The following is a 23564-nucleotide window of genomic DNA, read 5'->3' on the forward strand; positions in this document are numbered from 1 at the left end:
CGGCAGGCTGACCTAATTTCTGTTCTAAATTTCCATTAAGGTTTATATATTCCTGCTTCTATTAATCCAATTCAGGCCAGGAAATCACAGAACAAAGCAAAAAATCCTCAAAAAAGAACCCCAAAAAACAACTGATAGAAAAATTAAACAGGATACCTCGATAAAAAAATGTAAATTTCAATGTTTCAGCAAATGCATTTGAATAGTATAAACCAAGAACCATCCACAGTTAGGATTCACACATGCTACATTTAATTTGTCAACAGTACTGATCAAGAGCCAGTGTTATTAATATTAAAACACTAAATCGGTATTATAAACATAATTTAACTGTCTAGTTCCCTAAGTGAATAAAATTAACTTTCTCCCTTTGTTTTTTAAATTCATATTCTTGCTAGTGTGCATATTTTAGAGGTTAGTTGAAGAAAAGCAGTAATAATGCAGCCTCCTATTGTATGGGAGCAGAAGTCAGAGGTGAAACCCACCTCTTCGCCTACACTACTCGGTGAGAAATATCTGATTCGTAATCTCAACACGTAGGTGACTTGTCACCCCTGCAACAAAAAGCTGAGAGGAAGAATGACTAGTATTCATTAGTGTGAAAGACCGATGTGTTTTGGCCTTTACTCATGTGATACATACTTTAGGACAAACCTGAAAGTGAAAGCATAGCTTACAAAAGCCTGAAGGACTAAGGAAACTCATGTCAAAAACTGATTTCAAGGATGAATTCAGCACAAGTTGACTTTGAACTAACCAACTCACCATTGGAAAAACAAAGCGATCGAAAAAGCTTTAGGAAAGAGTATTGAGCCATACCAGAGAACAGACTTAACGTGCCTTACTTGGTTAGCTGAGAATTTGCTGTCCACAGAACTGTCAGCCCACAAGATAGAGGCAATGTGTCAGTTAGATGTGGCCCCTCTTTGCAACATTTGGGATAAAATCAGAGACGTAAGCAAATTAACTTAGCATATCCCTGTACTACTTTAGTCCCTGGGAGTTAAAAAAGCATCACTTAAAGCTGCCCAGAGGATTCTTTTCCTGAGATACAAAGAATTTGACTTAGATCTAGTCTGTGGTGTGGCATGGCTTACTGCTTCCTTTACTACTTTTTTGTGTGACTAATAGACCTTGGCCAGACCAAGGACAGAAGCCCAAAAAGTCTCACAGAAAAATAAACAAACTGAACTGATACAGGAATTATTTCTAACCCAAAACTAAAATAATTAATGATTTTGAAGATATTACGTGCCCCAAAAGCTTGATAATTTTACTGAATGGGCCCTAAGAGAAATACTACTACTCAGTTTTACCATTTTTCAGAGTTGGGGGGAAATTATACTTTATCCAAATAGTACGGCCATAGGCTTCTCCCGGAAACTCATTCCAGAGGTTACTGTCATTGTATGCTCAGGTGAACTCAACAGAAAAAATATATGAACTGTACGTACCAAGCACTTTCCAGTTTCAGGATCACAGGTTTCACTGTGGTTGTTGCACTGACAGGGCACGCAAGGTGCTATCAGATTGTGAGGCTCTTTTATACCAAGTTCTGTATGCTTTCCCCTGTAGTATCCTGGAGCACAGCTCTGTTTATAAGGAGAGTAAAATAAAAAAAAATATATAGCCATGTCTAACAACAGTTGTAAAAGCCGTTTAAGTAACTTTATTACCCCACTATTAGACACACATAAAGGATTCAAGGATTCTGTACCTGACAGGACAATCCAGCATAACCAGCAGGACATCTACATTGCTCTACAAGATGAGCTCTAGCTCTGCCTAGATGCATTTCTTCAACCTTCACTGCAATTTCCATTGAGATATTTGCAATTCTACAAGATAAAGGCAGAAGAGAATGTGAACATCTAGAAAAGTCCTAGCAGCAAAACTGAGATCTAAATACTTTTGTGCTCCGAGATCAGGGCTACCATACATAATCTCCCATGATCCCCTTTCCCTCATGCAAATATCTCAATAAAATCTGAAGATTCTTTACTTATTTATGGGGTTTCAGGACCTATAACAAAAAAAACAGAAGTACTTAAAAGAAATACAGGTTGATTCCCATTGGTCTGCAAACCCTGACAAACCCAGCACGCAAGAGTATGTATTTCTGCCTCAGAAACACTTGACAGAAATATATCTGCTTTGTCCCACAGATTTTTGGACATAACTAACAAAAAGATAGTTAAGGGCATGTGAATCAAAAATAATCCTAAGTCTGGAGGTGGAACCACACTTCTTCACAGCTGTGAAGATGTACAGATATTGGGTTTTCAGCAGAGCCGCCTGTTTGTCTTGTTGGTTTCCGAACTGACAGATGCAATGATCATATCTCATCTCCTCCCTCTCATTAGTAAACTAGTTTTTCTTCCAAATGACAGTAAAATGCTACCATTCTGAGGTGGGAACATTTTACTACCGTTGCCCAGAGTGCATAAAGCTACAGGAGGCCCCTAGAACTCAGGGGACCATGCGTTTCAAACAAAAATGTCAACACCAATAAAAATATGGTAGGAAAGAAATAATTTAGAAAATATCTAACTATATCATCCATCCTGCAGAACAATGCATCAGCCTGCAAAGCTCTGTGCTTCTTTATGGACTTTTCTATCAAAGCAAGCAGCAGAAACATTTAGCGTTTCACAGAAAGAATCACAGAAGGATTCTGCTGCCATTAAAGGTCATAAATGTTTGCTTTCCAGAGGAAGAACAAAAGCCATAAATAGGAAATTGGGAGATTTCTCTAATTTGAGTTAAATCTTTACCATATAGCACAGCTAGGACTATTGCTAGGTTAAATTACAGTAAATGCAATGAGAGATTTCTTTACCTGCTTTGCTGTAATCCTTGGCCATAAGCTGCCTTGATAAGGATGTATTCAACATTGCTTAGCACAGACATGAAGTCAGAACGCAAGACAGGCTTGTCAGACACAGAGTTAAAATACTTCCAAAAATCCTAGGGAAACACAAGATATTGTTAGGACCATGAGTGTTCATGCTCACTTCAAGGTAGTGCTCTGTTCTTTCCTACGTGTTCTTTCAGAAATGCAGTCACAAGTCACTATGTCTAAACTCTAGGTCCCAGAAAATCCAAATTTTTGTCCACGATAGAACAAGGCATGTGTTTATATCATTTCTCCTATCCTTCCCTGCACTCAACTTCCATGACCAGTTTCTACAGGAAAGCAGTCCAGGCCTGCATCACACAGCTTTTTCTAGCTAGTTCTGGAGAACCCAGAACAGCCAAAACATCAGGACTTCACAAGCAGCCCTTATTTCATGTGCAGTTAGAAACAGCTGCTGTAACTGTGTCCTGCCTCCTGCCAAGAAGAAAGACTAGACCTCACCGCAGCCGCAGTCAGCAGAGAGTCCCAGAGACCAAACAAGGTCACCATTATCTCCTCTGAAGTTGTCCAGTGGGTGCTGCTGCAACTTACTGCTCCTGCTAGGCTAAGATTCACATCCCATATAATACTCCTGGGCTGTGAGTGTAACAAAGGCTACAAAATTATGAGACTGACTGAGAGTGACAACACCTGGCTGCCTGTCATTTATGGTCAAAATCTGAGCCTCTGTTTGAGAAGCTTGCCACAGCAACACCTTTAGCACTTCCAAAATAAGAAATAATATCAAAATGTTATTTGCTGCTATAGCATGATATTCTCAGCCTTTTCCCCACTAAAATAGATGCATTTTAATCCAAGTGTTCTATTTACTCAACCTATTTGAAATCAGATATGCATTTTTCAGAGTATTTTATTAAACATATAGAGCCTTTCTCTAAAAGCTCATAGAAGAAAGGCATTATTTCCACACTAATGTTTTGGCTTACCTCTTTCATTTTTACTTCCTTGTCAGTTCTTACACTGTTTTCTGGAGAAGGGATGTCTGCATAAATGACCAACTTGCTGGTGTGACCTCCTTTCATTAGAATCTGTGGCTCAAAATTTGAGGTTCCAAAGCCATCCAAAGCATAAAAAGCAACAGTGTATCTCAGCTTCCCACCATAGGCCATGAGCTATTTGGATAAAAAATTACTACTTTTATTTGTTCCAAGGTTAGAGCTACTAGCTGAAAATATTTTAGTGTCATTAGAAGACTTGAAAACTGCCTGTTCTTTGAAGAATTGGCAGTAAAACATGAAAATTGACTTAAACTCAGCAGGTTTTGCACGAAGGTTAAACGCATTTTTCTAAAAAGTGGCCTCAGTGTCTTCTTTTAGGCTTTTTCAAGGCGTGCACTCAATTTTCATTTAATTGTTAAGCAATAGAGATTCCATGATCTATACACTGAATCTAGCATCAAGGTTGAAAACTCTTTCAGGTTTCTAAAGTAAAATTGAATACACCACTCTTTCCCCTCAGTACAATCTCTGAAGAGTAACATAGTAATTAAATATGGGTGTTACCAATTTACAGGGTCAAGCAAAACCTCATTAGGAAAGGGTAATATAAACACGTTGTTTGTGCTTGCTATAAATGAGTTCAGTCACTGAATATTTATATCATGACCTACAAGGATAGAACTAATGCAGAAAAATGTTGTCAGGATAAAGTGACTATTATACAATAAAGGAATGACTAAATAGACAATAAAGAAATTATCTACAAAGCATTGTAATTGTTTAATGATCTTACCTGGTCTCCCTGAAACTGCTCTGGTAACCTCCAGTAAAATGTTTCTGTATTTAGGTATTTTCTGACTATGGCAGCATCCAGTAAAACATCAGGAAATTGTGAAAATACTCCTTCCACTGTTCCAGTCAGGTTACTTTGAGCTACTACACGCAGAATGGACTGATCTGGAGTTAAGGTTATCTGCAACACAAAAAGAAAAAGACTTGTTCAACAAAAATATTCTCAGTGTCACACACTGTTAACAGTTTTAGCTGCTTCGAGACTCAATAGTCCATCTTTGAGTAATAAATGTCCAAACCAAAAAAATTGGAAATATGTTTGATAATTACTATTTTTAAAAAAAACCAAGAGTGAAACACAAGGTTTCAGAAATAAAACCTTTGATACAGGTTTATATATATAAATAAAAAAACCTATGACCACTTACCATCGGCCGCCTTCATCGTATGCCACTGCCTCTGTAAGTTAACCAATTACATTCACCCTGATTCATGAAATGTATGCAACCTTCGGCACACTAGCGCCTGACATGAGGGTAACACCAAGCTGTGTCTGTATATTTATGCCACTTTACTTACCGGAATTCTCACATGATCTTCTAGTTCTGAACAAAATGTGGACATCCCAAAACAAAAGCATGGAGTACAACCTAGCGCATTGTTAGAAGACAAAGCAAAAGTTCCAGGTTTACACTCACTGCATTGTAGACCAAATACATTTTCCTGGAGAAAATGAAAAAAGAAACATAAAAGCACAGTCATATTAATTCACTAACAATGAAACATGGTTGTCTTTGGAAGAAAAACTAGTTGCTATGTAAACAACGTAACAGAAAGTCAATTACTGTATCTGTTTTGTTTTACTACATGCTACATTATTTTTCCCATTATTTTCCAATGCTGTTAAAAAAAAAAAACACAACAACAACAACAAAAAAACAACCAAAGAACATTCAAGCTAAAATCATGTATTTGAATTTCTAGCAAAAATCAGCAGCTATATATTTCTATTCACGACAGAAGAATCTTCCCTCCATCCTCCCCCACCCCATCTGGAAGATGGGTTCTCAAAGCTGAAGAAACTGCTCAGTATGAATAGGAATCAAGGGACTTATTCCCAAGTGTTTGTTTTTGCACTTGATTCCCAACTGGTAAGTCCAACTTGAAGAAACAGCCAAAACTACAATCAGTGCCCACTGGAACCTTTGGTCAGAAGACTGAGAGAGACTTACGAAGGCATACATTTGTTGCCTTGAAATAAGTTCTTTTCTATCACTCAGTCTTTCAAGAACAGGCTTCCACCTTTTCATAAAAGTCTATATGACTAAATCTCTGCATTTAATGCTTCCTTTTTTAATACAAGAATGTCAATTCAGCTCTCACTATTAGCAATATGAATTATTTTTAAACGCTGCCTTTGCTTACAGCATAGGAAACAAATTTTAACTTGCAACACAAAACATTTATAAAAAGTTGAGGTCCTCTATTTTGTATTTATTGGCTTCTTCCTATCATTATCATATGGATTTTCAAAAAAGCAGACTATATCACCTAAATCAATGCATTGTTCCCAAATTTAATAAACCCACGTGTACTCTCTGTATTTCATTTGTTCCATTTCTATCATGAGGATAAGAACAGAAGCTTTTTCACTGGAGTTTTCCAGCATTTAATAAGTTTTTTTAAATGCTTTCACATCTAGGATGGACACATCTGTAGAAGTGCTGCCTGTCTACCTCTACACAGAGAATGAAATAAATTATTGCCAAAACAGCATGTAGGGAGTTTATGCTTTTAAGTTAAGAAAAAACCAACTTTTTTATCAGGGATTGCCTGCTCAGAAACTTCAGGATGATACCAATTAATGTGACCTGCACTCAGAAGTGCAACTCTTGCAGCAAAGTATTGCTAGACTCTATGAAGAAATAATTTTCTGTGGCTTGAGGTAGAAACATTTTCTCTGTATTTTTCATTGCATACTTTTATCTATTACTGCTGGTTCTTTTCCAAAGTTCTAAGTGTACTGAGAAAAAAACCAAAACTTTTAAATAGTAACTAAGAAATAATGCACACGAGTTATAAACTTTTATTATTGGAACAATTTGAAAGGCAAAATGTAACTGTAAAAAAAAGGAAGTGGAATAAATAAAACATGTAAAAATTGTACCATTAAAAATGGTTCACACGGCACTATTCTTGCTGTCAGAAGGCATTTACATCTTACAGAGAAATACCGTGACACTGAAGTCACTACCACCATTCTCATATATTTAACAAGATTTTTAAAAAATTTGTTCCAAAACTCAAGGCCAGTACTTTTTCAAAGAAGGCAGACAGAAATCTAGGAACAAAAAGAAAAGCAAGACAAATGGATCCTCATTCATTCCTACCTTACAATATTAATCCACAAAAAAGGACTCTGAATGTACTACAAGAATGATGTGGCTACAGAAATTCACTTAACACAGAACAAACACATAGATGCTACATTGAGCAAATGCAATCTATTTGAATTTAGGACTGCAGTGAGACCATAGTCATGAAATATGCCAAATCCTGTACAAGACTAGTAAGACACCAGTCATTTTCCTATCAGATATACAGTGGCTGTTCTGTAAACTTAGCAAGGATTCGGCATTAAGTCAGCTAGAAATTACTTTTTGTGATAAGCATACAATGGGTCTTGATCCTGGCTTCTTAACGTGCATCCACATCAAATTCCATTAATTTTGTCTAAAAGAGAACTACAGTACCATGCCACAATAATTTTATGACCACAAACTGGCAATAAAATTACCTGGCTATGTAAAACAAAACAAAGAGACAAAATGTCCAGTATTATCATAGGAATTTCTGAGAACAGAAATAACAATGCCACATTGCTATCTCTTCAGCCTACAGCTGTGTAGCATCTGTCCAAAGTGGGGAGCATCACCTCGCAGTTTTTAACCCTGCTGATTAATAATAAGACCTGTTTAGTGCTGGCACAGAAAATCCTTTAGGGATGGATTTAGGTGTACTCAGAAATGTCTCAAAGAAGTGATGCAGATTGTCTTTTCAAGTCTATTCAGCCCTACACCTTCCATGATGTGATAAATGCCCAGAAAGCCCCAGAAAGGCTGTCTCAAAAGAGTATGAATACTTCAGTACCTTGCAGGTGCAGATGCCAGTTTCTTCTTCACAACCACAAAGTCCTTCAGTGTCATCACACATCTCCACTTTGGTTCCACTCAAATCACAGTCACAGGCAACACAGTCTGGGTAGTCCCTGTAGCCAAATGCACACCTGGAACAGTCTTGTCCTCCAAATTCAACTTTGCACTGGCATTGACCTGTCAATACATCACACTGGGGATTGGTTGAACCAGTGTCGCTACAGTTGCACGCCTTAGATGAAAAGAAGAAATGTTCATAAATAGCAGATTTTTAAAAGCTATTATGTTACAACAGAAACAGCACAATAAACTTAGAGCAGCCTTTTATACTCAGTATTTGTCAACAATTACTATAAAATAATATAAGGGAAGGCCTTCCACATAGAAATGGGGTGGTTTGGTTTGTGTTTGAATAAAGAACTGCATTTCCAGTAAATCGTCGATTGCAAAAGGTAAGAAGCTTTGTTGATCCCAAATCTGGATTGGGAATCAAAGGACTTGAAGGAACTTGTTTCAGAACACACACACAAACAAAATAAAAAACAACTCCAGAAGACTTTATTTAAAATAATATGTATTGAGTGCATAAAGTAAATTAACATGTTATATAAAAGTTGGATGGAAGAAATCTGTAAGTAAAATAATTTTATAAATGTGATAGAAATAAAAATTTTAATACTGACATTCTTTTAAGATTTTAAGAAGCATTAACAGGGTCTACATCTTGCTCAAGCTTAATTTACTATTTGACGAGGAACCAAGAATCTCATTGCATCCACAGGCAGGAAACTAAGCACACACTGCAGCTCAGTACCAAAGGAATACTGTTCCCTGGCAGAGGACAACCTTCATCATGCAATCAGTAATAGGAACCTGTTATTACAAATATGTAAAGTGGATGCACTTAATGTATCACTCTTTTTTGAAGCAGACTGGATCTAATTTTTAGTCTTCATTTCATATCTGTGGTTACTTAACAAGTCCATTCTGCTCTGTGGTTATTTCTAACAGTGCAGGCATAAAGTACATTCCATCTATCATCACCTGGCTGTGAGCATTTTCCGAGTGTCCTCATCATGTCTCTCTGAGGTGAAAAGCCTTACCTTGTAAAGCACTCTGCACAAAGACCCACAAAATCTATTAGCATCACTACATATCCTTTAGCATTCTTCACAGTGAGCACTAGGAACTACACACTGCCCAGTTTAATACACTTTATGACCAAACAAGTTAACTTTAGCTCCCAGATATTATTAAAGGTTTACAGCTCTGAATGCCATACCCCATTTTAAGAACCACAGAGTGGTCAGGGTTTGAAGGGACCTCTTGGAGATCATCTAGTCAAACCCCCTGCTAAAGCAGGTTCATCTAGAACAGGTATCATAACAACAGGAATAATCACATGTACTTCAATCTCTGTTTATATGTGATAAAGATAAATAAGGACTCTAAGGTACAATTAACTGTGCTGCAGCACACTTGAAAAGAGTTGAAAGCAAAACATGACTATAGCTTTGCTCCATCATTGCACCCAGAAACGGATGCTGAATACCACAAAAACAGCAAGAAATGGAGCCAGATGAAGTATCCCACTAATGCAGTCTGCATTGCAAGAACAGATGGCTGGGTTTCTGATGGCACCTCCCCCACTTCATCCATGTAGAGAGCATGCAAGAGCTTTCCCAGGGTTTGCCAGTAGACATTGCACTGAATCTCAGCCTGCCACAGATGGTTATTCAGCACAGGGGAGCCTCTGTTGGGGCTGTTACCTGCAGGTCATGGTATTGTTTGCTGCATCAAAAATACCTTACAGTAATTCACGTTAATCACTTTGATGCTGTAACAAAAAGGAATGATAAACAACTAGCAAAAGTGAGCAGTTACATATTTAATTAAACTTGCTCATTGGTAAGTGCGGTGGTATCAATCACCCTTCGAAAGCAACGCTTCAAGGGAAATACACAAGGGACCAGCATATTGTATTCGCAGAACATTAGGTAAGAATGACAGTAGCTGGTAGCTGACAAAGCAGTGGCTTAAAGACCGGCTGCTGAGTGAGTTGCTATGAATTACTAAGATGGTAAATTCTGTAGAGATATTATAGGACTAGTTTATCATGCTTACTCTAAAAAATTAAAGAGAAAAAAGAAAACAATTTGGCTGATACTTGTACTTGTCAAGTAATTACTGCATGTAATGACAGACCTTGTCAAGTTGATTATATTTGTGGTTTCTCCATTAAAATTTCCTATTACATTCATGCAATTCTGAGGCTTTTTAAAATCTCAACCTTTATAAAATAACGATTGGTCCAATGCCATATATGTCAAAAATTTACTGCATGAACCTAATTGCCTAAATTGTTGCTACTCTTTGGCTTTACACCGAGTTGGCATTTTACTGCTTAACCATAAATATAAAGCTGAGAAAATGGGAGTTGGCATTTTTTCCACTCATGAAACATAAACTACCTTATACCATTTTAATTTTAAATATTCAGAAAAAGTGTGCAATGATTTCCAAGATAAGCTGCACTTCATTGTTCTTAAAACCATATAATCACTCCTTGATTAGCACAGAAACTGTTCCTTGTTGCCAATTATTGCTATAAATCTCTTTAGTATCACTACTGAAGCAATTAAAAGTTAGAATATACACTTCAAAATTTTAATATGATCTATGCACCTATACAGAATCGCCACTCTGATCAGTACTTTCAAAGACATCTTTCTTAAAAAGTTCCTCAATAAACACTTTACACACTGATTATTTTTTTTTTAATTAATGTAAACATGTTTTAACACTTTGAGACAGAGAATAAATATTGAGGTTCTCAAAACAAGGGTCCAATTCTGTCATTCGTATAAGGCAAATTAGCAGCCATGGCTTTTCGGCCAGCCTACCATACCTTGCAGCCAAGTTCAGGAGACAGTCCCCAGTGATTTTCTTCACAGAGTTCACATTTTGGTCCCCAAGTGTGAGGGGGACAAATGCATTGGCCAGAATCAGCATTACAGTTGTTCTGAGTATGAGCACAGTCACAGGCTGCAAGAGAAATAGGACCAAATGATTAATCTTATCCTTGCTTTAGCTACAGAGAAGAAATTCCAAGACTGCTGATAGCCTTACTTTTCTTAATTATACAGTACAATTTATCCATTCTACTAGGAACCCCTTGCCGTACCTAATCGCTGAGAAACAAATTATGACCACAGTGGCATTTCATCTTTGTATTGAAAGCACATTATTGTTTCTTGACATAGCCTGCTTGGTGATTTAGAAAGCAGTGCTGCATTTCCACAAGGGAACCAATAAAGCCAAACAAAATTATTGTGGATAAGAGTAAATTTTTTAGGAAAAAAAAATCTCTTATAGAAGATACAAAAATCATCAGGAGATACAATAATGTTCTCAAGTAGATGAAAGTATTCATTTCAGAAATTCAGCAATTTCAGAATTTCTTAGTGAATAATAGGAATGGATAACTATTTTTATAATAACAAACTGCTGTAGGAAGCACTTGTCTATTTAAGAAATGCAATACTATTCTTGCTAAAAAGTAGAAGTTCAGAAAAGCGGGTTTATTATTTTGTAAATAACATTTACAAAATTTTAAAGACTGAGATTGTTAAAGGTACCTAAGGGATCTTTGATTCCTAGAAAAGACACAATACATATGTTACAAAACATAATCCTATTACATAATCTCACTGCAGATTTCACATTACTATAATATTTGAGGCATATTAAAAAAGTTTGTCAGTTTGGATAAGAGGTAGGCATTCCTTTGGCTATACTGTGTTGAAAAAAGCATCTCATTAACATGATAAATTGGGTTTTGTGATGGCATGTTCTCTATTTGAGTTAATATTTTCCTCTGCATCATGACTAAAAATTGTACACACCCAGATGATGATGGGAAAACAGAGTCAATGACATCTTTTCAAAGTATAAAATATATTTTTAAGAATTAAATGAAAAAACAAGTTCAGAATCAGTAGCTCAGCTCTCATGATTGTGGAAAAGAAAGTTTCTATTCTCTCTGAAGGACTAAAAAGTTTTGTACAAAAAGAGACAAAGGAGCTATTTAGGATGTAATATTTCTCTCATGCAACCTTTATGAGTCTTTATTTCATCGTCACCACCTTTTACAAGGAACCACACAATAAGCAAAGAAACGTTTTGTTCCATAGCTTAATCAAAGTATTAGGAGACCATTCTACAGATTTTTCTGTATAGTCATCAAAACAAATGACCTTTACCAGAGTTTAACATAAAACATATTGCTGAAAGAAATTCCAGACAAACCCTGCAAGGATCATGGATTAGAGCTCACCTGTGCAGCCACCATCCTGGAATGCATGAAAGCCATGAGCACAGCGATCACACTTTTCTCCAGCCACTCCTGGTACACAATGACACTGCCCCCAGTGATTGCACTCCTTGGAGACGGAGCCAAATTGACTGCAGTTACAGGGAATGCAGCCAAGCCCAGCAAACAGGCCATAATAGCCATTCTGTTGAACAGGAAGTAAATACATTTGAGCTATATTTCATAACTTTTTAAAAACAACATGATCTAAATTTTTATTTTCCCTGCTCTCTGACCTGCATGATTATTGGTCAGCACTGTGTGACTGCTGTGTGAGGACTCCCTGGCCTTATCTTTTCAGTGTTCCCAGCTAAATTCAAGCATGTACTTCAGTGAAAAAGCAAACACTGAAATGTTCTCATGGCCTTCTCATCTCAACATTTAGACTTTATGCTTTAAAGTCTGAGGTTATCTTAATTTAAAGATTTCCATGAGATGAGGGTGGGCTGTGCTGATCAGGCACAGATTTCTGTGAAAATGAATGAAAGACCAGAACAGTGGATTCAAAAGCATTCAGTTAGGCTGGCACAAGGGCAGTAAGATTTTTCCTGACACAGCTGGTCAGTGAACCCACCAGGGGAGATGCCCCACTGGACCTGCTGTTTACAAACAGGACTAGTGGGTGATGTGGCGGTCAGAGGACATCTTGGGCATAGTGATCATGAGATAAGAGTTTTCAGTTCTCAGAGAAGTAAGGAGGGTGGTCAGCAGAATCGCTACGTTGGACTTGCAGAGGCCAGCTTTGCACTATTTAAGAGCCTGACTGACAGAGACACTTGGGAGATAGTTCTGAAGGGCCAAGGGGTCCATGAAGGCTGGACATTATTCAAGAAGGTAGTCTTCAGGGCACAGGAGCAAGCCATCCCCATATGCCAAAAGACGAGCCGGCAGGGGAGGAGAACGGCCTGGCTGAACAGAGCCTTGGCTGGAACTCAGGGAAAAAAGGAGAGTTTACCACCTTTGGAAGAAGGTGTAGGTAACTCTGGAGGACTGTAAGGATGTCACGAGGTTAGACAGGGCGAAGATTAGAGATGAAAGCCCAGCAGGAACTCAGGTTGGCCACTGCCATAAAAGATAACAAAACATGGTTTTACAAATACATTAGAAACAAAAGGAGGGCCAAGGATAATCTTCATCCTTTATTGGACGCAGCACGGAACATTGCCACAAAGGGTGAGGAAAGGGCTGAGGTACTTAATTTCTTCTTTGCCTCAGTCTTTAACACTAAGACCAACTCCTCTCTGGCTGCTCAGCCCCTTGAGATGGAAGATGGGGACGAGGAGCAGAATGCAGTCCCCACAGCCCACGAGGAAACAGTTACTGACCTGCTGCTCCACTTAGACACACACAAGTCTATGGGGCCACATGGGATCCACCCCAGGGTACTGAGGGAACTGGCAGAAGAGCTCACCAAGCCACTCTCCATCATTTATCAACAGTCCTGGCTAACCGGGGAGGTCCCAGAAAACTGAAGGATAGCCAAGAGTGATGTTCATCTACAAGAAGGGCACGAAGGAGGATCCAGGAAAGCACAGGCCTGTCAGCCTGTCCTCGGTGCCAGGGAAGGTTATGGAGCAGGGCATCCTCTGTGCCATCATGCAGCACATGCAGGACATCCTGGGGATCAGGCCCAGCCAGCATGGGGTTATGAGAGGCAGGTCCTGCTTGGCTAACCTGATCTTGTTCTCCGACAAGATGACCCACCTAGTGGATGAGGGAAAGGCTGTGGATGTGTCTACCTGGACCTTAGTAAAGCCTCTGACACCATCTCCCACAGCATCCTCCTGGGAAAACTGCTTGCTCATGCCTTGAACGGGTGTACTCTTTTCTGGGTAAATGCTAGATGGACAGCTGAGCCCAAAGAGTGGTGGTGAATGAAGTTTCATCTAGCCGTTAGCTGGTCACAAGTGGTGTTCCCCAGGGCTCAATATTGGGAACAGTTCTGTTTAATATCTTTATCAATGATCTGGATGAGGGGTCAAGAGCAATCTCAGTAAGTTTGCAGGTGACACCAAGATTAGGGGGAGTGTTGATCTGCCGGAGGGCAGGCAGGCTCTGCAGAGGGACCTGGTCAGGCTGGACCGATGGGCCGAGGCCAGTTGTATGAGGTGCAACCAGGCCCAGTGCCGGGCCCTGCCCTTGGGTCACACCAGCCCCACACAGCGCTACAGGCTGGGGCAGAGCGGCTGGGATAGAAAAGGACCAGTGAGCCTGATAGAAAAGGACCTAGGCAACAGCCAGTTGAACATCAGCCAGCAGTGTGCCCAGGTGGTCAAGGCTTGTATTGAAACCAGTGTGGCCAGGAGGACAAGTGCAATAATCATCCTCCTGTACTCAGCATTGGTGAGGCTGTGCCTCAAATACTGTGTGCGGTTTTGGGCCCCTCACTACAAGAAAGACATTGTGGTACTAGAGCGTGTCCAGAGAAGGGCAACGAAGCTGGTGAAAGGTCTGGAGTACAAGCCTTATGGGGAGCAGCTGAGGGGAGATTTACACTGGCAATTAGAAAAATTTCTGCAGTGAAAGGGTGGTGAAGCATTGGAACAGGCTGCGCAGGAAGGTGGTGGAATCACCATCCCTGGAGGCATTTAAAAAACACATAGCTGCAGTGCTTAGAGACGTGGTTTAGTGATGGACTTGGCAGTCCTAGGTTAAGGGCTGGACTTGATGATGTCAAAGGTCTTTTCCAACATAAATGATTCCATGATTCTATGAAGTAACTGGACACAGTTTTCCTGCTCTGGTCTCTCAGGCTGTTCTACACTTAGCAAAGGCTGGAAATCATGTTTTGTAGCGCCACTGAATACCTACTTATTCTTGTAAGAGGCCTGTCTTCTAGCTGAATCCCTTTTAAAGCATTCAGCCATGCAGCACAGTGCTAATATCCCTTCAGGTGTGTTAGTAGTGTTCAGTTTGTGCTTTTCAGTCAGCCAACATGACTGCACGCTGTCAGTGAGCACAGCAATAACCTGAACAGCCCTATTCCACAAGGGTGCCGAGTCAACTACATAGCTTCACATCTGCAAAGAGCACAGGCAGAGCAATTTGCAACTGTGCAGACAACCTTTGGTCTCCCTCCAGCAGCAAGTGCCTCTCCCCTGAATATACTTGCTGCTATTCTCCGTATCTGCCCTAACCAATATAGATAAACAGGAAAACCAAGACAAAAGAAAATGTAGATATTAGGAACAGGTGAATATTTGCTTACCAAACACTTATCACATCTTTCTCCAATCACATTTGATTTGCAGTGACAAAAGCCTGTCTCATGATGACAAGTACTTGAAAGTGAACCATTCACATGGCATGCACAGGCTTATGTTTAGACAAAAAGAAACAAAATAAAAAAAAATATTTATCTATATGCATTCATTATTATACAAAATTCTAAGTTTCCTATATAAGGGGTGTTTCACCTTGTTATATCCCATAGGTGTTAATATACTACAGTAATAACTTTACCACATGTTTGGGCTAAAAGAAAAAAAAAAACACCTCTGTGAATAGATATATTTGAGAAGTTTGTCTCTTCCAGTCCTATATGTAACATTCAGAAATAGGAAATGTCTACAGAACGTCAATGGGGGGACAGAGTTAAGCAAGTCACTAAATATGAAGCGCCAGACCCTAGCATAACACATTCCTTCCTCAGGCTAACCCAACCCCATAGTTTTCAACCTGCACTTTTCAACTCATAACTGGAAGGCTAACTTGTTCAGCAAAGGTGCATATTTCCTCATCCATTCTAATACACGTACATGACATTTTTCTTTATATTCTTTAAATGTACATGTACATGACATGTTCTTTACATTCTGAAAGCAATAATAATAATAGCTTACCACGACAGTTTTTCTCAATCACCGCATCCCCATAATACCCATCAGCACACTTTTCACAGTGGTGACCTGCTGTGTTCCCCAGACATTTCAAGCATTGTCCTGTGAAGGTATCACAGTAGCCATCTTCCTGAGGGTTTACATTGCCATTGCATTCACAAGGAGCACACGACTGTCCAGGCATGAGTGGGTTTCCATAATAACCATTAGCACACCTGCACCAGAGATCAAAATCTTTATCAGCTGGAATGAAGTCATGTCAAACACTCTCACCACCCAAGGGAGTATTTCCTATTAAATTTTTATCTAAAGTGTCTCTGTATTACAAGCAAAGGTAAAATGGGAAGGAAAATTTTATTAGGAATGTTCTGTACATGTGGTATGAACAATTCAAGGCAGGTAAGATGATGAACACTTAGTGATATTTTACCTGAAGCTAGTGTACATACCTTTCACACTGAGAACCAGTATAACCTGGAAGACATTTGTCACAGACAATTCCACCTTCTTCATTCAGCTGGCAAGTAGGACTGAAACTATCAACAATATTTATGGCAGTCAGTATCAATATACAGAATCAAAAGGCTTCTACAAACAGTAAATATCCACCCTTCAAGTCCATGCACCTATTTCTATAACCATGTATTTGTAATTTTTTCTAGATAAACATGAAGTATGTCAAAATAAAGTTATTTTCAAAATCTCTTCCTGAGGTCTGGGGTTTTTTTTAAAGAAAGGAAGACTTTAGGACTTCCTAAAAACCTGTCCCTCTTTCTAGCAAATCCGTATTTCTGTACCAAGCTCCTCTTTTTCACATGCAACAATTCTGTCCTGTTTTTTTCTGAACATGAAAGATAATGTTATTTTGCTGCCAAGTTCAAGACTAGGTCAAAGTATTACCTTCAACCTTCACGTACAAATTGCACCAGTTCACTTGGCCTGTCTCAGCCTAAGCTAGATATTTGTCTATCTGGAAAAACAATGTTTCTATGAGATATATTCAAACAAAGAGGGAGAAAAGAAGTCCTTCTCTTTCTCCTTCAGATTTCACAACATTTTTTCTTCATCTTACTTTCTGATTTTGCTGAAGATGCAAAGAAAATCTCACATAAGCAACTTACTTGTTTGCAGCAGAACTCAGAGGACATGCACAGGGCTGGCAGTCCTCAGAAGTTCCGTGAGATGGACTTCCATAGAAGCCAGGCAAGCATTGATCACAGAAAAGTCCTGTCGTGTTGTGTTGACAAGCCTGTGAAACATGCAAAAGCTCTTTTCATACTTACTCTTGAAGGTTTTTCATCCCTTGAGGGACTCCTGCAGGAGTCTGCATAGAGTATAACATTCAAGGAAGTCATTCTTCAAGCCACAAAGATTAGAGTAGAACTTTGAAAATAAGTGGGGTTCTTTTCTGAGTTGTAACAACAAATCCTAATTAATTCTTTCCAGTATTTTAGAATATACTTTACACTGTAAACCAAGCCTTATTACTTATTACACAAACTTAAACATAGTTTGTGTATTGCACGCGTTTGCATTACCAAATTTTTTTTTATATTTCTTACTGGTGTTTAGCCATTTTATTTCTGTGACCTTTAAATTTCAGAAGAGATCTGAGAAATAAAGTCTTTCTTCAGAAGGGACTGTGTAATTTCCACTGATGTCAGTCATGGAAGATGCACATATCCGAAAACAGATATTCACCCAAAACACTGTTTAATTTTGTACCTTTCAGGAAAAGTTTTATCGTCACTTGCAGCAAGCAAAGTTAAGATTTTTATCAGCCAGTATATGGTGATGTTTATTTTCATTCTCATTACTCCCCACTTGAAACGATAAAATAGAAACAAACCCTTTACTGGAGAACAATTTAATGGAGATCCCTGAACATATTCTAAAGTAAACAATGAAAAGCACAAAAAATAAACAGTTGGTACAAATAGCTTGAAATATACCTACACTGTAAACTTGTCTCCCACAGCCAAAATGCTCTCCTAATTCCTAAATAGACGCTTAAAACACAAGACACTTTGAAGGATAACTTACAATGCATACACCATGAATATCACACTCAGTTGCATGCCCATTGCATTTGCAGGGTTGACAAATACCTCCGAAGAGTATTCCATCCACACGGTAGTACCCAGGGAGACAGGACTGAAAAGAAACATGGGGAAAAAACAGTAGCATTTTGTGTGTTAAAAGTACACATCATGACATTTTTCAAAGAGCCCACTTCCAACCAGCCACCATCTGACTCATTCACATTGTGCTAACAATGCTCTTTAAACTCTATTGATGTCACTGCAGTTCTTTTCTGGTGTTTGGTTTTTACTTGCACTGGATAAAGGGGATAGGAATTAACTTCATACAACTTTGATTCGGCCCTTTGTCCCCTGGAGGCACATAAGTTTTGTGCAGTGGAATATGTGAAGTTCCTTATAATGGGACAACAAAAACCAGATGTTCTACCTCCTCTGCAGAATCATTAGCAATGCTATGCCACAAGACTTCAAACTGAAATTATTCGTCAAAATAATTCCTGCTATTCTGCAGATGGTGCTCTGCCTCCCTAATCTTCTATTCACAGATATATAAGGCACCACCTTGCGCAACACATTTGACCCTTGTGGGATCTTCCAAAGGCTAGCATTCCTCCCTGCTAAGATTCCTTATTGCCTCCATAAACCTAATGACATAAAACAGAAATAAACTGTACACAATTCAGATCCAGGAAAAGCACTATTAATGAGTAAAGTAAGCTCAAAACACCTTCACAGGGCTCTTACAGCTGCTTCCTTTGCAAAACTGAAGTGCATCGTTAGTGCCACCAACTAGAATTCAAGAAATACGTTTAAAATCTCATTTAGTTTTAAATCTGGACGAAAATATCTACAGCATTGTGTACAGTATGATAGACAGGATTTTACCATGGAACATACGCTTTTATGGCAGTACAACTAAAAGCAGCCTTCCTTTAAAACAGATAGGAGATAATTTTGCATACATAAAACACTGTAGGAGGTTACCTCGCAGGATATTCCTGTGTAACCTTGAGGACATTCACAGAATTCCACATCTGGTGCTGAAGAAAGACCTATAACATTTGCACTTGCAGTATCCAGGGTCACAGAGTCCAGCCTAGGATCAAGCATGAAAACATCGCGTCATTTGTTTCCCCAAACTTGACTATGAACAGAATAGTTTGCTTCTAGGGCTGTAACAATGCTGAGTGCTGCTCCCTGGCAGGGACAGCTGAAGGAACAAGACCAATTCTCTACTGTAAAAAGACTATGATCATAGTCTTTATCACTGCATTTGCTTGCAATTCCGGGAGCAGATGAACCCTTCTCCTGTTATCATTATTGTTACTACCATTGTCCCTTCTCCTGTGGAGAAGTTTAAACAAAACTTTCCCCGTCTGTCATGTATAAGAGGTATATCAGTGGACCAGCCTTTTAGTGCCGTCCTGAAATAAGACAGTTTTACTGCACCATGTCTAAAATGGGCACATATCTCAGGTGGGTAAGTAGTGAGAAACAGCACCAGTTCACTGGTGCTGCACACAACAGAACAAAGCAAAAACTTGTACTACAAACAACAGCATTTTGCAGCAGAGATAATCTTCTCAGCCACAGGTAAAATGATTTAAATAAATCTTTATAAACATTCCAGAAGATGAACACACCATCCCTAAATGGACATAAATATAACCACTCCTCAAGGACACAAAAGGGCACAGGGCAAATTTTGTATCAAGTCCAATGTTATTGACATGAAATTCTACCAAATCAAGGAATGTGGAAAAAAGGGCTATTGGTGAGGCTAAGCGAATTAAGTAAATAAATGATGAAGCACTGGAACTGATTCCCTTGAGCATAGTAAGATTTTGTTCCTGTATATACTGGAGAGCAGGTAAAACAGTTCTGTAAGGTCTGATGCAGATACTGCTGATGCTGACATGAGACTATGGAATGACCAGTTAATCCACTCCAGCCCAATTTTCCTATTAAGCACTCCCTTAGAGATGAGCATCAGTAACACCTACAAACAGACATTAAAAGAAATAACAGCCAACATCTTTACTAGCAGGTTTTCAATAGTTAGTGATGGATTAACTTGCCACATAGCAAAATAAGCATACTGTTGAGGGTTTTGGAGGCATTTCCCCCTAACAAAGCAGCCATTGTAATACAGCTTTTATGCAGTATCCCTTTAAAGCAGAAAATAATGTTGCTGCTATCAGATATCTTTAAAACAACCAGATGCCCTTTTCCACACATTCCACATTAATGTATTTTGGAGACAAAAAAGTCTTGAGAAAATTCAGTATTTTTTTTTTCCTAGAATTTATTAACGTAAAACTTTAGGAATACTGCCACTATGAATAGCATTTCATATGCACAAAAATAATAGATGTGTGTGTATATATATATATATATATATATATATATATATATAAAATTTGAGTATTTTCTCTCCCTCACCTGTACACAGCTTTTTTGGCAATGTTGTAGTTGGCCCTGATCAGAAGATGGGTCATGTTTGCCAGCACAGTCATCAACCTTTCCCGGTCTATAGCTTTTTTTGTATTGAACTCTATGAAATTCTCTGATACAAATCTCACTGTATTAGAGTACTCCTCATATGGCTGTAATGACAAGCCTGCTGCTCTTGTACTCAAAATCTGCCCATTACCCTGAAATTGAAAGACAGAGAAAACATTTTGCATATTTGCATGCAAATTTTGTTAAGCAATTACATTTAGTATCAGATCCACATCCAGATAACACAGGAAAGAGGCAATCAAATGAGATTCCTTGCACTAGAAAAAAAGTAAGTAGAAGGTCTGCATTTTCCATGGCCTCAGAAGGACTATAATCCCACTCTCTTCTGGTTCAGAGACTTCAGAAATACTTGATTTTCTTTTGGAAAAAGAATTAAATTAAATTTCAAAAATCAAACTCCTCTACAAAACAGAATCACTTTTCTCCTTTGTTCTGTTGCTAAGTATGTATTACAAAATAATGGTTTTTTGGAGGTGTCTGGATTCAAAATAAAGCCTTACTTTTTTATGTGCCACATAAATCTAGAAAAGTAAGCAATCAGCAAGAACACTCATCTGTCTTATATTTATAAGTCCTTTCAGCTCATTGTAATTTCTTTTGTACACAGAGCTTTGTACATTTGGTAATGAACACCTCACCTGTTTAAAAACATGTTATATTTTAGTACTTATCATTTAAAACTAGTACTGTATACCGACCATTTAAAACAAATAGGTCAGAAAATCAAAGAAATGAGTAGTAAGAGAATCTTAGTAGTGACTTTTAGGAAAAACTTAAAAAAAAAAAAGGAACAAAACTACTACTATAGAAATATTATTTTATTTTCCTTTTTTTATCCCTTTCATAGATTCCTAATAATGTCTGAATAGTAACAAGCTGAAAAAAAATCCACCTGAATGATGACATCCACACTAGATACTATATCACTGTCCACACTCTCCATTGGAATGTCATAAGATACCGTATACTTCAATTCTCCACCAAAAGCTGTGAGCTGAAATAACAGAAAGCAAATTCTTAACAACACAATAACCTCCAACAAACACAAACAAGTGACATGGGACAGTACAATGTCCAAATGATAGGACTACAGGGCTTACAAATACCACTTTCCAGGGAAAATTTAACGTCATCTGTATCATCACAGGGACAAGTGCTGACTTGTGGCTGTGCAGGCGGGGAAAGCTAGCTGAAGGCTCTACACGTGATTCAGATAAATGCCTTCATTCAGTGAAACACCTACAGGACTTTCAACAAGCAGCAGAGGTTTACACAACTGTCCTAGCCAAGGGGCACAGCATGTTGGGAGTTACTCGCATTCCATATTCCACCTTTCAGGTTTCTTAGCCCCAAAACTGCTGCCGACTCCTTCAAAGTTAGTTAAACACTGGTATCACAATTAGACCTATATTAAATGAACGAGATTAGAATTTGAGTGAGAGTTGGCCTGTGCAAAATTGCTCCTTAATGTTACACTTCTGAGACTTGTTTTCATTTATTCTGTCACTATACTAAGGAATGGGGCTGCATAGGCAAAGAGACTGGGCAAAAAATAATTAAAGGTGAGGTTGCAAGGTTCCCTGTACTCAGCACTGGTGAGGCCACAGGTGGAGTTTTGAGTCCAGTTCTGGGCTTCCCAGTACAAGGGAGAGATGCACATCCTGAAACGAGCCCAGCAAAGGGCCACTAAGACAACTAAGAGCCTGGAGAATCCTTCATGTGAGAAAAGACCAAGAGTACCAGGACTGTCCAGCCTAGAGAAGAAGGTTCAGGGAGATCTCATCAATGTATACAAACACCTGAAAGGGAGGTGCAAAGAGTGCAGAGCCAGGCTCTCTACAGTGGTGCCCCATGACAGGATAAGAGGTAGTGGGCACAAACTGAAACACAGGAGGTTCCATCTGAAGATCAGGAAACCCTTTTTTATTGTAAGGGGCACAGGTTGCCCATGTAGGTTGTGTAGTCTCCATCACTGGAGATATTCAGCAGCATCTGGAGATGGTTAGGTGGCCCTGCTTGAGCAAGGTTACCTCCAGAGGTCCCCTCCAGTCACAACTATTTTGTGCTTCTGCTGCAAAAAATGGGAGACCCAGAGCTTTAGGTAGTAACCAGAGCAATAATTAAAAAGACTAGCTGGAAACTAATATGAAATGGGAGAAGGCAGAGAGGCAGGTAAGAGGAATTTAATGGTCCTGTCTGTCTACTGTACTGCACAAGGTGTGAAGGGTGTAAGATTTGGGATAAGATCAAAAATATGGGGAATGTGACCATATGTTAGTAGTAAAGAGAAAAAACAGATTATATTGTGTCAAGGGTAGGCAGAGAAGGAAGTGGGGAGATGAATGAGCTCAAAGAGTAAAAAGAAGGTAATGTCTGGCCAGGAACACTACAATTTGAATAGCAGAGATAGACTGAGAGGTGTGGTAATACTGGAGTTTATGTGTAATTTTTAATTACAAAACCTACATATTTAGAGCAACATGTTATAATAAAAATGGAGAAACTAAACTATAAAGGAGTTTTAACTCTAGCTGAGGACTTACTTTATTTCCTAGATACGTCTCAGGTGCTGACCAGTAATAAGTATGTTTCAGTACTTTCACAGCCCCAGTGTTGTTAATACTTATTTGACGAGGTCCATCAAATGGGCTTCGCTGAGGCTGCACTCTCCTTGCATTATACAGATCAGTAACAAGCCAACCAGTCATGTCTGATATCTGTAAGAAAGCATAGTCATATTAATGGAGACAGACTTTGTGTCACTGAGAAAGCAGTCACTAAACTTAACCTCTCCCTAGACATTCATTCAAACTGATGGATCTGTAACACTTCCATTAGTCCAGTCTGACATCCAACACACGCAAATATGCCACTTCAGATTAAGCTTGTCTCTACCTCTCTATTAGACAGGAACAAAAAATCTGAGTGTGATTTTCATCCTACCAATAAAATTAACATGATACCTATGTAATTCTCTGAGATAGAA

At 38.7% G+C, this 23564-nt stretch overlaps 1 protein-coding gene across 1 annotated transcript in view; it reads right to left on the reverse strand.

The window, feature by feature from the left end:
* Positions 1-23564, reverse strand: part of LAMA1 (laminin subunit alpha 1) — a 111646-nt gene that overhangs the window by 42547 nt on the left and 45535 nt on the right. Inside the window, exons 12-29 of the mRNA XM_056331447.1 lie at positions 23122-23295; positions 21471-21572; positions 20498-20709; positions 19040-19151; positions 18057-18167; positions 17135-17262; positions 16463-16549; positions 16017-16228; positions 15383-15489; positions 12139-12319; positions 10711-10847; positions 7798-8034; positions 5227-5370; positions 4649-4828; positions 3844-4029; positions 2840-2967; positions 1718-1838; positions 1455-1592 (exon numbers count right to left, since the gene is read on the reverse strand). Of these exons, the coding sequence (XP_056187422.1) occupies positions 1455-1592; positions 1718-1838; positions 2840-2967; positions 3844-4029; positions 4649-4828; positions 5227-5370; positions 7798-8034; positions 10711-10847; positions 12139-12319; positions 15383-15489; positions 16017-16228; positions 16463-16549; positions 17135-17262; positions 18057-18167; positions 19040-19151; positions 20498-20709; positions 21471-21572; positions 23122-23295 (2697 nt within the window). The remainder of the gene's footprint in view (positions 1-1454; positions 1593-1717; positions 1839-2839; positions 2968-3843; positions 4030-4648; positions 4829-5226; positions 5371-7797; positions 8035-10710; positions 10848-12138; positions 12320-15382; positions 15490-16016; positions 16229-16462; positions 16550-17134; positions 17263-18056; positions 18168-19039; positions 19152-20497; positions 20710-21470; positions 21573-23121; positions 23296-23564) is intronic.

The sequence above is a fragment of the Falco biarmicus genome, chromosome 3, assembly GCF_023638135.1.
Source record: "Falco biarmicus isolate bFalBia1 chromosome 3, bFalBia1.pri, whole genome shotgun sequence".
In the NCBI taxonomy this organism is placed as follows: Eukaryota; Metazoa; Chordata; class Aves; order Falconiformes; family Falconidae; genus Falco; species Falco biarmicus.